This window comes from Apostichopus japonicus, chromosome 3 (genome assembly GCF_037975245.1).
Source record: "Apostichopus japonicus isolate 1M-3 chromosome 3, ASM3797524v1, whole genome shotgun sequence".
In the NCBI taxonomy this organism is placed as follows: Eukaryota; Metazoa; Echinodermata; class Holothuroidea; order Aspidochirotida; family Stichopodidae; genus Apostichopus; species Apostichopus japonicus.
In genome coordinates this window covers 6,026,467-6,042,554 of record NC_092563.1, presented here as the reverse complement: position 1 = coordinate 6,042,554, position 16,088 = coordinate 6,026,467, and the positions used below count along the sequence as shown (strand labels likewise).

The following is a 16,088-nucleotide window of genomic DNA, read 5'->3' as shown; positions in this document are numbered from 1 at the left end:
TTATTCGAGAACCAGAAATATAAAATGCATGGAAGACTCCGCTCAGCAAAGTGGAAAACTCTTAAGCAGCTACTAAGACAAGAGGATCTGGTTCCTGGTGATGTTTTTGAACCAGAATGTAATGGATGATAAGAGGAGACATTGATCCCTACCCAACACCAAAACTATACTCACAGTTATTTTGAAATAAAGGTGCAAGCTGTTGACAGATCGATACTCTTTCATACTTTCAAAATTTGAAAGAATGACGAATAACTATTCACAATTTTTGAACACTCACAATTAATGCAAGTGGACTGGGTCAAATAAGTTGTATGCTCAGTAAGGTGATGCTGATGAAGTTGCAAGAGGAAAGTTGTGCCAAATTTGAAATAATTGTATCAAGAGCAAAATATAACACTGAAAATGGTAGCTTACATTTGAATCTTTACTTTAATAACATCCCAATGCTGTGTCAATATTTGTGCTGCAGTAACAAATGGCAGTCTTGTTTGTAATTCATGGTGTACCAAATATGGCAGAAGTGTTGCAAGTTTATGAATTTTTGAATAACTGATTTAAACATATTGTGTATGATGAACATAAAAGTGTGTGACTAACTGACCTCTTATGTTAAGTAGTTCCATTTTGCACAAAATGTTTACCAAACTAGTATATTTTCTCCACCTTAAATTGTCCCATCATTGGTTAATTTCAATTACACTTATATACTACTCTTCAATTGGAACCGTCGCCGTAAAAATGCCAGGAGAATAAAAGTGATTTGTTATTAAACATTTTCAACCTCTAAATTAGTTTTTTAACATTGTGGTCAGACAGACAGCCAGTTGGCTGAACAATCAAAAATGTAGATGTCATTGTATCGCATCTATGGTTCTGTATTTAAGCTTCGCATTCTTTGAAATGAAAACTTCAGAGTCATTCACTGGATTGTAGATTTGTTGACCAATGTTTGTCTCATTGCATTGGAAGGCTTCTAATACTTACACTTCTATGTGCAAATTATCCATAAATGTAAACCAAATGGCATCTTCAAAGGCTGCATTTACATTTGATTAAAAATTTTGCAATATGCTTGAGAAAAAACTTCTCTCTGTGGTCAGCTGCAGGAAGAAAACCCTGAATCATCTACAGCTACTAGTTCTGCCTATTTAACATAGCATTTTCATCTAACTTATTGTTAGGATGATTGACATGAGGATGTTTAACAAATCTTTAACAAACCATGCCCCCCAGGTATGCTCATGCCCTTCACTGTCACAAACCAGTTATGACCTCTCACACAAGAAATCCCAGGGAAAATCCTCTAAACCATATTTTTGTTATCTTTTATCTTGCATATAAAATTTACAAAAGGTTAATTAAGGTTAGTAGTTTGATGGTAACTAGGTAGCAAGGGCACCTAAAAGCTTCAGTGTGTGTTTGCAGATTCTGTATTTATTTGAGAATTTGTCATATACTGACTTTTGTACCTACTGAACTTTTAATTTTAATGAATAATGTCTGTATTTATTTACATAGTTACCTTAGGGGTACATAGGTAAAATGGAAAATATATTAACTGTCTCATGCAACTTTCCAATAGAAGAAATTCAGCATTTCAACATTTTAACAACAAAATAATAGCCTAGCTTGGCCTAAGAAGGTTATCTAACAAACACCACATTCTAGCCCAACTCTCAGTTTTATCAGTTGTGGCTGTGTGATATTATTCTCTTGTACATCTGCATGTAATTAAAACTACATGATTAATTTACCTACTCTAGGAGACGGTAGTAATTACTTGTTTAAACCGTTTATATAACCAGATAGGTCTGCATGTTTGTTAAATGTTCTTGTATATATTGTATTCATAAATCCTTTGCATTGTGTCTCTCATTTTAGATGTCACGCCACCCACCATCAATAATTGTCCAAGTCCTATTGTGGATGTCATACCTGTTGGAGCAACCACACTCCAGGTTACATGGACACCCCCAACAGCCACTGATAACTCTCAGCAAACAGTGAGTGTTACACTGGATGGAGGCAATGTTGGAGATCAATTTTCAGCCGGTCAAACTGTTGTCAGATACACCTTCAATGACGCATCAATGAATGAGGCTATTTGTGATGTTGTTATTCTTCTCACACTGGGTAATCATTTATATATATATATACTGTACATTGGTTTAATTTTGTTACTACTCCAAAACCAGACTTGTAGGAAGAGGAGTACTTCAGCAGTGTTAGTATGAGTTAAAGTAAGATCCCCCTGGTACTGATAATAAGCTGTATATCTACCGATAATATTACACTAGTCTTTATAGTAGATGTTGGAAATACCCTGCATGAGTACAGGCACAAGTACATTGGGGGATAGCGAATTTTACACAGGTACTGTAACTGTACTAGAATAAACTTATAGAATGGACCTGCTATTAGTCTCCTACTACAATAAATCAACCAATATCATAGTCAAGGTACCAAAGAACTATCCTGCAGTAAATGAATTGTTGAATGAACACTGGTTATCAGATACATTGAAATAAAAAAACATATTGATCTTACAAAAGGATAAAACACATATAACACCCACTTTTGAATAAAAGTAACTCTAAGTTAGTTCTAATTCACACATAGGTGAATGTCAATGTTTTGCTCAGGGTCAACTTGCAAGAGAACTTTATCAATCGTTTAACTTTCATTTTTGCTACTAAATTTAAATTTTTCTGTTAAATACATTGTTTGTTTAGCTTAGAGTGTATTTCAAACTTCCTTTTGTATGGATGGGCATAAAATCTTCCATGATGACGTACTTTCTCTTGCTTGTGCTTTCTTTACTATTTGAAAACAAATTTGGTCCCAATCTTTACTATTTAAACATTAAGCAAGTGATGATGTATTTTAATGACAGCTTTTTCAAGCAGCAAGGTAGATGCTTTGTTCATACTGTGGATGTAGTCTTAAGATGTCCAAAAAAAAATGTTTTACTGAAGACTCAGTAGTAAAATCTTTATTCAATGAACTTTATGGATATGAAATGTTGATATGCCTTTTTATAAATTATTTCATAATAAATAGAAATAAGCACCATCCAATATGCATTTACCCATCAGAAGTTGTTCATGTTTGTTATCTTTTGTTAACAGGTATCAACAATCCTCCTGTTATTACCTGCCCTCAATCTTTTAGTGTTACGTCATCCACTGGCAATACTGGTGGATTAGCTTCCTGGGATCCCCCTACGTGTGTTGATCAAGAAGATGGAAATATCATTCTAACTAATGCAGCTTGTAATCCAGCTTCACAAGCATTCTTTCAGGGAACTGGAATCAATGAAGTCACCTGCTCTTGTACTGACAGCCAACTTATAACTACACAATGTACATTCTTTGTAACAGTAGAAGGTAAGCAAATGGGTTATATCATTGGCATAGTCAGAATTTGAAGGTCTGTTATTGTTAATGTCAATGACAATTCAGATACATGTACCTTTAATGTCATTGTAAATCGTGAGTTACCTGCTACATGTTATTTTTATTACAATAAAATACTAAAAAATTATACAACGCTTGTCTTTTTGTCTAATCAGCATCTGGAACATTCAGACTTATGGCCACAACTTGAAAATTGTATGATCGATTTACAAAATCTTACCTGGGACTATAATATATTTCGATTATCAGTCCATCCAATCTTTATTCATATTACAAAACTTGTAGAATTTTAATGTTGCCAACAGGACATCAACATTGATTTTTTAGAACTTATGAGAGAATTTATCTGGTTCTAGTAGCAACCTGTCACACAAACTTTCTAGACATACTGAAAGATGTACACTGGTAATTTTTCCCTGAGACTAAAATCTCCAGATTTGATCCAAGCTATTAATAGCTAAATCTTTGTCATCAAAATAAAGCAACTGAACTTCAATTAATGATGTATTTTAACCACAGTCATTTCAAGCATGATAGATGATTTGTTAGCATTGTGAATGTAGTCTTAATGTGTCTTGCAAAAATGTAATATCTATGATGTCATGATGACAGTGATATCTATGACTTGACAGAAGAGATTATCTAGTATGTGACTCTCATTTGATACTTTAACTTTTTAAGATATATGTGAAATTTTAAGTTAGTTGCTTTTAATGTTACGTTCAACTACTGTTCCCAAGATTGTACCATAATTATTTGAAAAACATTTATTTCCAAGTGTTCTTTTCTGATTGATCCTTTAGGACAGAACAATGCTCCTGTCATAACATGTCCTGGTGATGTATCTGTTGTCTCCTTGGCAAACAATGTTGGCAATTTTGCTTCCTGGGATATCCCTACTTGTGTAGACATTGAAGATGGAAACATAGTTTTGGACCAATCAGCTTGTGTTCCTCAATCTGGAGGGTTCTTCCCTAACATTGGTTCGAGTCCAGTTACCTGTACTTGCACTGACAGTGGTCAACTTCAATCACAGTGTACATTCAATGTCTTCGTGTCAGGTGAGTCAGCAGGAATGTGTTTCATATCATGATAAGCAAAGAGTCTGTCTTTCTGTGAGACAGGAAGAGGATGCCATGATCATCATCAAGCTCTTAAAAATAAATATTGTGATCATATGTGATGGTTCATTGCAGTCTACCACTGATGAAGGTTCTTTTCTTCAATGTTTTACTGAAGACTCAGTAGTAACATCTTTATACAATGAACTTTATGGATATGGAATGTTGATATGCCTTTTTATAAATTATTTCATAATAAATAGAAATAAGCACCATCCAATATGCATTTACCCATCAAAGGTTGTTTATGTTTGTTATCTTTTGTTAACAGGTATCAACAATCCTCCTGTAATTACCTGCCCTCAATCTTTTAGTGTTACGTCATTAACTGGCAATACTGGTGGATTAGCTTCCTGGGATCCCCCTACGTGTGTTGATCAAGAAGATGGAAATATCATTCTAACTAATGCAGCTTGTAATCCAGCTTCACAAGCATTCTTTCAGGGAACTGGAATCAATGAAGTCACCTGCTCTTGTACTGACAGCCAACTTATAACTACACAATGTACATTCTTTGTAACAGTAGAAGGTAAGTAAATGGGTTATATCATTGGCATAGTCAGAATTTGAAGGTCTGTTATTGTTAATGTCAATGGCAATTCAGATACATGTACCTTTAATGTCATTGTAAATCGTGAGTTACCTGCTACATGTTATTTTTATTACAATAAAATACTAAAAAATTATACAACGCTTGTCTTTTTGTCTAATCAGCATCTGGAACATTCAGACTTATGGCCACAACTTGAAAATTGTATGATCGATTTACAAAATCTTACCTGGGACTATATAAATTTCGATTATCAGTCCATCCAATCTTTATTCATATTACAAAACTTGTGGAATTTTAATGTTGCCAACAGGACATCAACATTGATTTTTTAGAACTTATGAGAGAATTTATCTGGTTCAATTAGCAACCTGCCACACAAACTTTCTAGACATACTGAAAGATGTACACTGGTAATTTTTCCCTGAGACTAAAATCTCCAGATTTGATCCAAGCTATTAATAGCTAAATCTTTGTCATCAAAATAAAGCAACTGAACTTCAATTAATGATGTATTTTAACCACAGTCATTTCAAGCATGATAGATGATTTGTTAGCATTGTGAATGTAGTCTTAATGTGTCTTGCAAAAATGTAATATCTATGATGTCATGATGACAGTGATATCTATGACTTGACAGAAGAGATTATCTAGTATGTGACTCTCATTTGATACTTTAACTTTTTAAGATATATGTGAAATTTTAAGTTAGTTGTTTTTAATGTTACGTTCAACTTCTAGTTCCCAAGATTGTACCATAATTATTTGAAACGCATTTATTTCCAAGTGTTCTTTTCTGATTGATCCTTTAGGACAGAACAATGCTCCTGTCATAACATGTCCTGGTGATGTATCTGTTGTCTCCTTGGCAAACAATGTTGGCAATTTTGCTTCCTGGGATATCCCTACTTGTGTAGACATTGAAGATGGAAACGTAGTTTTGGACCAATCAGCTTGTGTTCCTCAATCTGGAGGGTTCTTCCCTAACATTGGTTCAAGTCCAGTTACCTGTACTTGCACTGACAGTGGTCAACTTCAATCACAGTGTACATTCAATGTCTTTGTGTCAGGTGAGTCAGCAGGAATGTGTTTCATATCATGATAAGCAAAGAGTCTATCTTTCTGTGATTCAATGTGTGATTACTGTGGTTGTAAGAGGTAAGTACTTCATACTTTATAGATTATAATCAATTAATGATGTATTTTAACCACAGTCATTTCAAGCATGATAGATGATTTGTTAGCATTGTGAATGTAGTCTTAATTTGTCCCACAAAAATGTAATATCTATGATGTCATGATGACAGTGATATCTATGACTTGACAGAAGAGATTATCTGGTATGTGACTCTCATTTGATTAATCACATGGTTACTTTAACTTTTTAAGATATATGTGAAATTTTAAGTTAGTTGTTTTTAATGTTACGTTCAATTACTGGTTCCCAAGATTGTTCCATAATTATTTGAAACTAAAGGTTGTTAAAGGATATTTCGCTAACCATTTAACCGGATCGCCGCCGGTCGGTTAAACGTTTAAACGCCGTTTCCAGATCGCGGCTTTTTCGACGCACCCTCACTCGACTATTAATGAAAATAGGACATTATGAGTACAATAATTAAGGGTTTTTTCCAACAGGTAGCATTTCAGGCAACAAGACGACGATCAATGTATGTTAATTACTAATTAGGCCCAATAATATTGCGAACATTTTGTGTAATAGTTGCTGAAAAGAATAACACACATGATCAGTATTCGTGGTCTTCAGAAGTTCAGATCACTGAATTTATATAACTCGGCTTCGGCAACATCGTAACTTTTGAAAAAAACAATATATTTGTCTATCTATCACAAGATTTTAAACAAAAACTCGCCTAACTTAGCAAAACTTACCCACCTTTCCTGCTTACTCATTAAAAGTCATGTTTAGAAAACAAATTACGCATGCACGTGTTATGCTATGGGTTGTAAAAATCAAGTTGAAACTGGTTTGAGCAGCCTCCGATTTCAGCGACGTCACATGCCATACAGTACTTTACATTTGATACAAAAGTTACTTCAACAGCTTCCCAAAATTTGTGTCGCAATAGGTTAAGTTTTAACCGGGCAGCACAGTACCATTCACAATTTGCATATTACACCAAAATTTACACTCGGCGTCCAGATGGCGGGAAAATGTAACATCATGTTCAATGTGTTGTGTCGTTCCCATGGTGCGATGAACTTGGGCAAGTTGGAAATTTCGAATGTCGATAACCTACTTATGTTCTGTGACCAATGTCAGTGGGAATTATGTGTGTAAAAACTCAGGTTTTTCCATGTGTTATATATATAGAAGTTTTACATAAGCGGAGTGAATTGTGGGGCGACTGGATTGTGAGGAAGCACTTATCTAAGCATCAATATTTGTGAAAAATATCGTAAGGTTTTCCAGATATTCTCTTTGAATGTCCCCTCCATATATCTCTCTTTCTCCGTCCACTCAAAGCTTGACATTTCACTAATTCTGTTAGGGGAAAAATTATCGTAATTATTGAAATATCGCGATTATTTTTGACCTATTTATCGTGACGGTAAAAAGCTAATATCGCCCGCAATGCATGCACGGTATAATACCATGTGTGAAAAAAATGGCTGTACACGTGCGGACCTGAAAGAGCAAACTGGCCTTGTGTTGTTAATGTTATTACGGTACTTTCTAGAACGACCATTTGTGTCTTTTGGGGTCGACATACTTTCACACGGGATTTCACCATGCCATTGATCGATGTACATGTACGGGTGATATATGTCACAAATATAAACTGAGAAAACGAATTGACGACACTATCATGAGTTCATGACTATTGGCCTACTACTATAATTATATTGAACACATTATTCATGCCTAAAACATCGTTTTTCTATATTTTATTGATAGTTTGCAGTACATTACTCAGTTCTTTAAATATTTTTATATAATTTTCATGTTTAAAATGTATTAGACTTTTTTTTTAAATTTTCCGTTTATACGGGTTGTGATTTTCTAAACGGATAGTGCATTTGCGGCCGGTTAAACGGTTAACCATTTAAACAGTCACACCCTTATTTGAAACACATTTATTTCCAAGTGTTCTTTTCTGATTGATCCTTTAGGACAGAACAATGCTCCTGTCATAACATGTCCTGGTGATGTATCTGTTGTCTCCTTGGCAAACAATGTTGGCAATTTTGCTTCCTGGGATATCCCTACTTGTGTAGACATTGAAGATGGAAACATAGTTTTGGACCAATCAGCTTGTGTTCCTCAATCTGGAGGGTTCTTCCCTAACATTGGTTCGAGTCCAGTTACCTGTACTTGCACTGACAGTGGTCAACTTCAATCACAGTGTACATTCAATGTCTTCGTGTCAGGTGAGTCACCAGAAATGTGTTTCATATCATGATAAGCAAAGAGTCTGTCTTTCTGTGAGACAGGAAGATGATGCCATGATCATCATCAAGCTCTTAAAAATAAATATTGTGATCATATGTGATGGTTCATTGCAGTCTACCACTGATGAAGGTTCTTTTCTTCAATGTTTTACTGAAGACTCAGTAGTAACATCTTTATACAATGAACTTTATGGATATGGAATGTTGATATGCCTTTTTATAAATTATTTCATAATAAATAGAAATAAGCACCATCCAATATGCATTTACCCATCAAAGGTTGTTTGTTTGTTATCTTTTGTTAACAGGTATCAACAATCCTCCTGTAATTACCTGCCCTCAATCTTTTAGTGTTACGTCATTAATGGGCAATATTGGTGGATTAGCTTCCTGGGATCCCCCTACGTGTGTTGATCAAGAAGATGGAAATATCATTCTAACTAATGCAGCTTGTAATCCAGCTTCACAAGCATTCTTTCAGGGAACTGGAATCAATGAAGTCACCTGCTCTTGTACTGACAGCCAACTTATAACTACACCATGTACATTCTTTGTAACAGTAGAAGGTAAGTAAATGGGTTATATCATTGGCATAGTCAGAATTTGAAGGTCTGTTATTGTTAATGTCAATGACAATTCAGATACATGTACCTTTAATGTCATTGTAAATCGTGAGTTACCTGCTACATGTTATTTTTATTACAATAAAATACTAAAAAATTATACAACGCTTGTCTTTTTGTCTAATCAGCATCTGGAACATTCAGACTTATGGCCACAACTTGAAAATTGTATGATCGATTTACAAAATCTTACCTGGGACTATAATATATTTCGATTATCAGTCCATCCAATCTTTATTCATATTACAAAACTTGTAGAATTTTAATGTTGCCAACAGGACATCAACATTGATTTTTTAGAACTTATGAGAGAATTTATCTGGTTCTAGTAGCAACCTGTCACACAAACTTTCTAGACATACTGAAAGATGTACACTGGTAATTTTTCCCTGAGACTGAAATCTCCAGATTTGACCCAAGCTATTAATAGCTAAATCTTTGTCATCAAAATAAAGCAACTGAACTTCAATTAATGATGTATTTTAACAACAGTCATTTCAAGCATGATAGATGATTTGTTAGCATTGTGAATGTAGTCTTAATGTGTCTTGCAAAAATGTAATATCTATGATGTCATGATGACAGTGATATCTATGACTTGACAGAAGAGATTATCTAGTATGTGACTCTCATTTGATACTTTAACTTTTTAAGATATATGTGAAATTTTAAGTTAGTTGTTTTTAATGTTACGTTCAATTACTGGTTCCCAAGATTGTACCATAATTATTTGAAACACATTTATTTCCAAGTGTTCTTTTCTGATTGATCCTTTAGGACAGAACAATGCTCCTGTCATAACATGTCCTGGTGATGTATCTGTTGTCTCCTTGGCAAACAATGTTGGCAATTTTGCTTCCTGGGATATCCCTACTTGTGTAGACATTGAAGATGGAAACATAGTTTTGGACCAATCAGCTTGTGTTCCTCAATCTGGAGGGTTCTTCCCTAACATTGGTTCGAGTCCAGTTACCTGTACTTGCACTGACAGTGGTCAACTTCAATCACAGTGTACATTCAATGTCTTCGTGTCAGGTGAGTCACCAGAAATGTGTTTCATATCATGATAAGCAAAGAGTCTGTCTTTCTGTGAGACAGGAAGATGATGCCATGATCATCATCAAGCTCTTAAAAATAAATATTGTGATCATATGTGATGGTTCATTGCAGTCTACCACTGATGAAGGTTCTTTTCTTCAATGTTTTACTGAAGACTCAGTAGTAACATCTTTATACAATGAACTTTATGGATATGGAATGTTGATATGCCTTTTATAAATTATTTCATAATAAATAGAAATAAGCACCATCCAATATGCATTTACCTATCAAAAGGTTGTTTATGTTTGTTATCTTTTGTTAACAGGTATCAACAATCCTCCTGTAATTACCTGCCCTCAATCTTTTAGTGTTACGTCATTAACGGGCAATATTGGTGGATTAGCTTCCTGGGATCCCCCTACGTGTGTTGATCAAGAAGATGGAAATATCATTCTAACTAATGCAGCTTGTAATCCAGCTTCACAAGCATTCTTTCAGGGAACTGGAATCAATGAAGTCACCTGCTCTTGTACTGACAGCCAACTTATAACTACACCATGTACATTCTTTGTAACAGTAGAAGGTAAGTAAATGGGTTATATCATTGGCATAGTCAGAATTTGAAGGTCTGTTATTGTTACTGTGTGTGGACAGAAAAGTGAGGAGGAATTGAAGGTAGCAGAGAGGGGAAGCCAAGGGTGTGGGTAGCACTTGTGACAGTTTCTTTGAAGCTAAAATGCAAGAATAAGAAATGGAGGGCAAAAGTATTTTTTTGATGAGATTATGCTAAACAGTTATTTCTTGATTCTAATTTCAGCATTTGATAATGTGATGCCAGAAATACAGAACTGTCCTATGGATATTGTAGTGAATGCTCCTGTCAATGGTAACACTCAGGTTGTAACTTGGCCAGAAATCATTGCCACAGATAATTCCCCGACTGGTACCATTCTAACTTCAACATCAACATCTGGTAGTGAATTTGCAATTGGCACAACAACAGTAGTGGTGACTGCAGTGGATGTCAATGGCAATTCAGATACATGTACCTTTAATGTCATTGTAAATGGTGAGTTACCTGCTACATGTTATTGTTATTACAAGGAGAAAATTATTAATGAGCTTCATTTAAGGAATACAAACATACTTAAATGAAGGGAGATTGCTTTATTAAGTTCTAGTTGACACTATGCTACTGGTGATAATGAATAATTTCTCAAGGTCATTTATGATCTTTTTCTTCATTGATACACTCTCACATTGTTCTAGATGTTACTCCTCCTACTATCATTGACTACCCTGAAAATGCTATCATCAACCCTGCACCTCTGGGTCAGACAGATAAGATAATTGTTTTATAACATCAGTGGAGAAAGTATTTTGTAAACCTAACAATAAATTTTCTTCCTCTGATATATTGAAGAAAAGTAACATGATCCTCTAATTTATCTTTGTTTTGTTTTTAGATGTTACCCCTCCTATTATCACTGACTGCCCTGAAAATGCTATCATCAACCCTGCACCTCTTGGTCAGACCAGTGCACCTGTTGTCTGGACAGAACCTACAGCAACTGATAATTCTGGAAGTACTGTTACAGTCAGTCAAACTGGGGGAAATGTTGGAGATAACTTCCCTGTGAATGTTCCAACTACTATTACATACACCTTCACAGATGCAGCTCAGAATCCAAGTGTTTGTTCCTTCATAGTATTTGTAACAGGTAATTACTGATGGTCCATAAGGAACATTGATTTTCTTCATGTCAGCACAATTTGGATTAAGCACATAGAATATAATTGTGTGGTGAGAATACTGACTCATGAGAATAAAGTTGATCATAGTTTCAACATTGATTGTGTACTGCTTTATGAATAACATTCTATTGTATGATCTAAATACCATACACATAGCAATGGGTTTAATAGTTGACTGACATAAGAGTAAAATTTGTCAACTATATCAACTAAACAAGATCTACAGTATTAAAAGGGTAATGTTATGAAGATCTAATAAGATCAGCTTTAACAAATAACATTATTGAAAAACAACCTTCGATTGTAGTACATATTAACAGAAATGTTTGAGAAATGATCATTACTGCCCACTTTCAACTTGTTTTTGTTCACAGCTTCAACAGACAATGAACCACCAGTTTTCATAAACTGTGCTCCTCCACCCACTGTGACAGTAGATGCTGACCCTAACAGTAATGGTGCCAACGTAGTCTTACCTTCAATCTTTGCCACTGATAACTCACAAGCAACGCCCACAATCACTTACAGTATTCAAAGTGGAGAGTTCTTCACTATTGGATCCTCAACTGTTGCTGTGAATGCTGAAGATGCTGCAGGGAATATGGCAACTCCATGTGTGATTACTGTGGTTGTAAGAGGTAAACAATCCAGACTTTGTAAATTTACTTATAATTATGAAGAAATCACCCTTTTGGTTTAGAGAACCTTTCCCATCACATACAATAATTTTATAGTAATAATAATAAATTAAAAATAAAATGATTTAAAATAATTAAAACAAATTTCAACACAATTTCTTTGAGATTTCAGCATGGACACAAACAAAGTTATTTAACTTGTTGTAAACCTGTCTGGAAGCCAACTCAATTTGCCACTAAAGGCCTAGAATAAAACCAACAAATTTCTTCCATGTCTGGCTTAACTCTCAAATTTCTGTATGTTGTATGTATAGAAATGTTAAATATACTCAAATGCCTGATGTTTTTTCTTTCCAGATGTTACTCCTCCTATTATCACTGACTGCCCTGAAAATTCTGTAACTGAGACTGCTCCTCTTGGTCAGACCAGTGCAACTGTTGTCTGGACAGAACCTACAGCAACTGATAATTCTGGAAGTACTGTTACAGTCAGTCAAACTGGGGGAAATGTTGGAGATAACTTCCCTGTGAATGTTCCAACTACTATTACATACACCTTCACAGATGCAGCCGAGAATCCAAGTGTTTGTTCCTTTGTAGTTCTGGTTACAGGTGAGTAACTGATCATAGTATTTTTATTTTTCTGTTAATCACTGCAAGTTTGAGCTAGAGTCTATGGTTTAATGTTATAAATTGGTGAAAAAAGTAGCAATGGAAAAACTCAGCCTGGCTTACGTATTAACATCAAATATTTATAAATAAATTAAAGTTGATACAGCCTTTCAGTTAAAATAAAAAAATAAAAAACTATCATTTTAAAGGAGAATCAAACCTTATTCAAATCTTCAACCTTAAATGATAGAAATATTTTTGAAGATCATCCGACCCTTCAACCCCCTCCCCCCCCTTTATCTAAAGAGCTTAGCAACATATTTTTCCACTTGAGAGATATCCTTTGTCAAAAATTGCTTCTGGGAGCTGCATCTATGATGTCATAGCAGGCGTGAATCCAGGATTTTCTAACCAGGGGGGCGCAAATTATTATCTAAGTGGAGCGCCACCATCAGTTGGCGCGGAGCGTTCAAGAAAATTTCTGGTCTGAGAACCCCCCAGATAACCGGAAATGGCACTTCTCAGGCTCGAAAATGACCAACCAGATGTACACTTTTGCCTGAGAACCAAGTATTTCCCCATATTTGTTTTTTCATCCATAACCTTTTTGAAGATTGTCACCAGTCACACATCATGTTCGACCTCATCGCATCTCCTGTGGATCATTGCTTTTGTAGGTGAATCTACGTCGCGGCCCACAATACCCGTCAGCCCCACTTTGCAAGGTTTTAAGCCCATTATTTGTTCAGAATTTGAAAATATTTCTCGTGAATAAATTTACTTCAAAACATACCTATAATGTTGCATAATGTTGCACAAAATTTCATCTATGGACAATCTATATAGAAAAACCTCCTTCAAACCCCTAACAGACCGGTCAAAATTTTACGAGCAGAGGGAAGTTTGATGAAGAATGTTGGTCAGGGGATTTTCAAAAATTCAGACACAGTGAATTAATTGGGGTACAAATATTAAAACTGCTTATAACGGCTACTATAAAACTTCATTGAAGGAAATGAAAAAATACCAGATATTCCGAAACACTACACACATAGGCGTAGGAGGTAGGGGAGGAGGCTGAAGCCCCCCAAATATTTTTGTGAATATTCGGGCAATATGCTGAGAAGTTTTCGGGCACCTACTAAAAGAAAAAATACATTGCAATGATATAGCTAAAAAGGAAATCAATTGTTAAAAAGAATCTCTCCTTTGTAATTAAAATGAAGTTTTAAGCTTGCCCTACTAATTCGCCATTTCGGTAATAACACGGCAAACGATTGTATGTAATTTTCATGCGATGTTATAACCGATGAATGCCTGTATGATATGCACATTAACATGTTGAACGAGCGCAATTGTACAATCGATAACAAGTGATTGGGATGTGTATTAGTGACGTCTAGAAGTCGTGCACTGACCTACATGGAGTGTGACCACTCCCGATTTTGCAATTTCCCAAGATCAGGCCCCGAGAAATCCCAAGAAATCCTAAGGACACTGTAGTGTATGGATATCTAGCATTATCTAGTGGTAACTAGGGAGGAAACCCAAGATCTTCCCTAAACTGAAGGCAGATAGAGAATTGAAGCCTTTAGTGTGTAATGAACTTGAAAATATGTGTCTTTTGAAATGAAAAGAATGTGGGGCATTGCACAATAAACAGATAAAATATATTTCTTTCAGTCTCATTTGAATCATTCAAAGTTTTAAAGCAAACATCAGATATCACATCATATCAGTGGGCATGAAAATGGCATTCCAGGATGATCATCCTCCAAATTGTCTATGTGTGTAGTCATAAGCGGTGGAGCCCAATTTCCTTGGGGGGGCTATTACGACTTGCCCGAATCATATAACCAAATTTTTTCACACGCTCAGCGCTCGTTCAACATGTTAATGTGCGTATCATATAGGCATTCATTGGTTATTACATCGCATGACAATTACATACAATCATTTGCAGTGTTATTACCGAAATGGCGAATGAGTTGGGCAAGCTTGTATGAGTTACGGTACTAGATTTGGGGTAACAATCTAGTGCAGTTTGCATATAGATCCAGGTCTAATACCGAAATGCGCCATTTTCCCCGACGACTCGGTCGAGTTCGAGACCAGCCACAGTTGGTTTCATAACACAATTGTTTAGGTGTCCATACACACACGCGTTACGATAGACCATATATAGTATATATATACATTAGTGAGAGAGGAAAAATGGAAATGTCAAAATGGAGTTGTTGGTGTAAGGGGTAAGGTGAGGCGCACGCCCCTTCTGTAATACTTGATCCGTCACTGGCTACCCTGTGTTTATTATAGGGATCATTGCTGTAATGATGTCACTGTTCCTCTTTCTCTTCCTGATATCTTGGCATTTTTCTTCTACTCCCTCCTTTCTCCTTTTTATATCTTTCTTCTTTATCTTTTCCCTTCATTCCTCTCCTCCTCCTCTTTTTTCCCCTCTTTTTTCCCTTTTTTTTCCTGCTTTTTTTTACCAGGGGGGCGTGTGCCACCAATGCCCCCCCCCCCGGATATGCGCCTGCATAGGACCCAATGGATCCAAAACATTTGACTTTTTTTGTTTGGAAGATGAAATATTAACAGAGTTGACAATGAGACCAATGCCACCATATGTCATGTTTGAGGGTTCAGTATTTTAGGGTTAGCTTTTGCAGACTCCATTACAGAAAGTACCTTTGTTATAAATAAAAAAAGCTTAGAAAATTGAGCACATGTGTCTATATGATGTTGGATTTAGACTTGACCAAATCTTGATCCTTTGTGTGAAGAAAAATTTAATCTATGAAGTGATGCTAAATAGAATGAGTTTTCTTAGCTGTTTGGAGAAGTTGTTAATGACAGTTCTATCTATCAGATAGACCAATAACGATATTTTTGATGGTGTCTCCTTTTCTTAA

The 16,088-nt window shown here is 35.4% G+C and overlaps 1 protein-coding gene across 10 annotated transcripts in view; it reads left to right on the top strand.

Annotated features, from left to right (window-relative positions):
- The window catches only part of LOC139961430 (uncharacterized), a 91,617-nt gene that overhangs the window by 30,586 nt on the left and 44,943 nt on the right, over window positions 1-16,088 (top strand). For 5 of the 10 annotated variants that reach the window (XM_071960656.1, XM_071960599.1, XM_071960589.1 and 2 more), the window contains 13 exons: window positions 1,885-2,136; window positions 3,132-3,389; window positions 4,223-4,480; window positions 4,812-5,069; window positions 5,903-6,160; window positions 8,226-8,483; window positions 8,813-9,070; window positions 9,905-10,162; window positions 10,494-10,751; window positions 10,986-11,237; window positions 11,635-11,889; window positions 12,298-12,561; window positions 12,919-13,173. In XM_071960656.1, the coding sequence (XP_071816757.1) occupies window positions 1,885-2,136; window positions 3,132-3,389; window positions 4,223-4,480; window positions 4,812-5,069; window positions 5,903-6,160; window positions 8,226-8,483; window positions 8,813-9,070; window positions 9,905-10,162; window positions 10,494-10,751; window positions 10,986-11,237; window positions 11,635-11,889; window positions 12,298-12,561; window positions 12,919-13,173 (3,342 nt within the window). The remainder of the gene's footprint in view (window positions 1-1,884; window positions 2,137-3,131; window positions 3,390-4,222; window positions 4,481-4,811; window positions 5,070-5,902; window positions 6,161-8,225; window positions 8,484-8,812; window positions 9,071-9,904; window positions 10,163-10,493; window positions 10,752-10,985; window positions 11,238-11,634; window positions 11,890-12,297; window positions 12,562-12,918; window positions 13,174-16,088) is intronic. The other 5 variants (XM_071960623.1, XM_071960633.1, XM_071960614.1 and 2 more) reach the window with 5 other exon arrangements.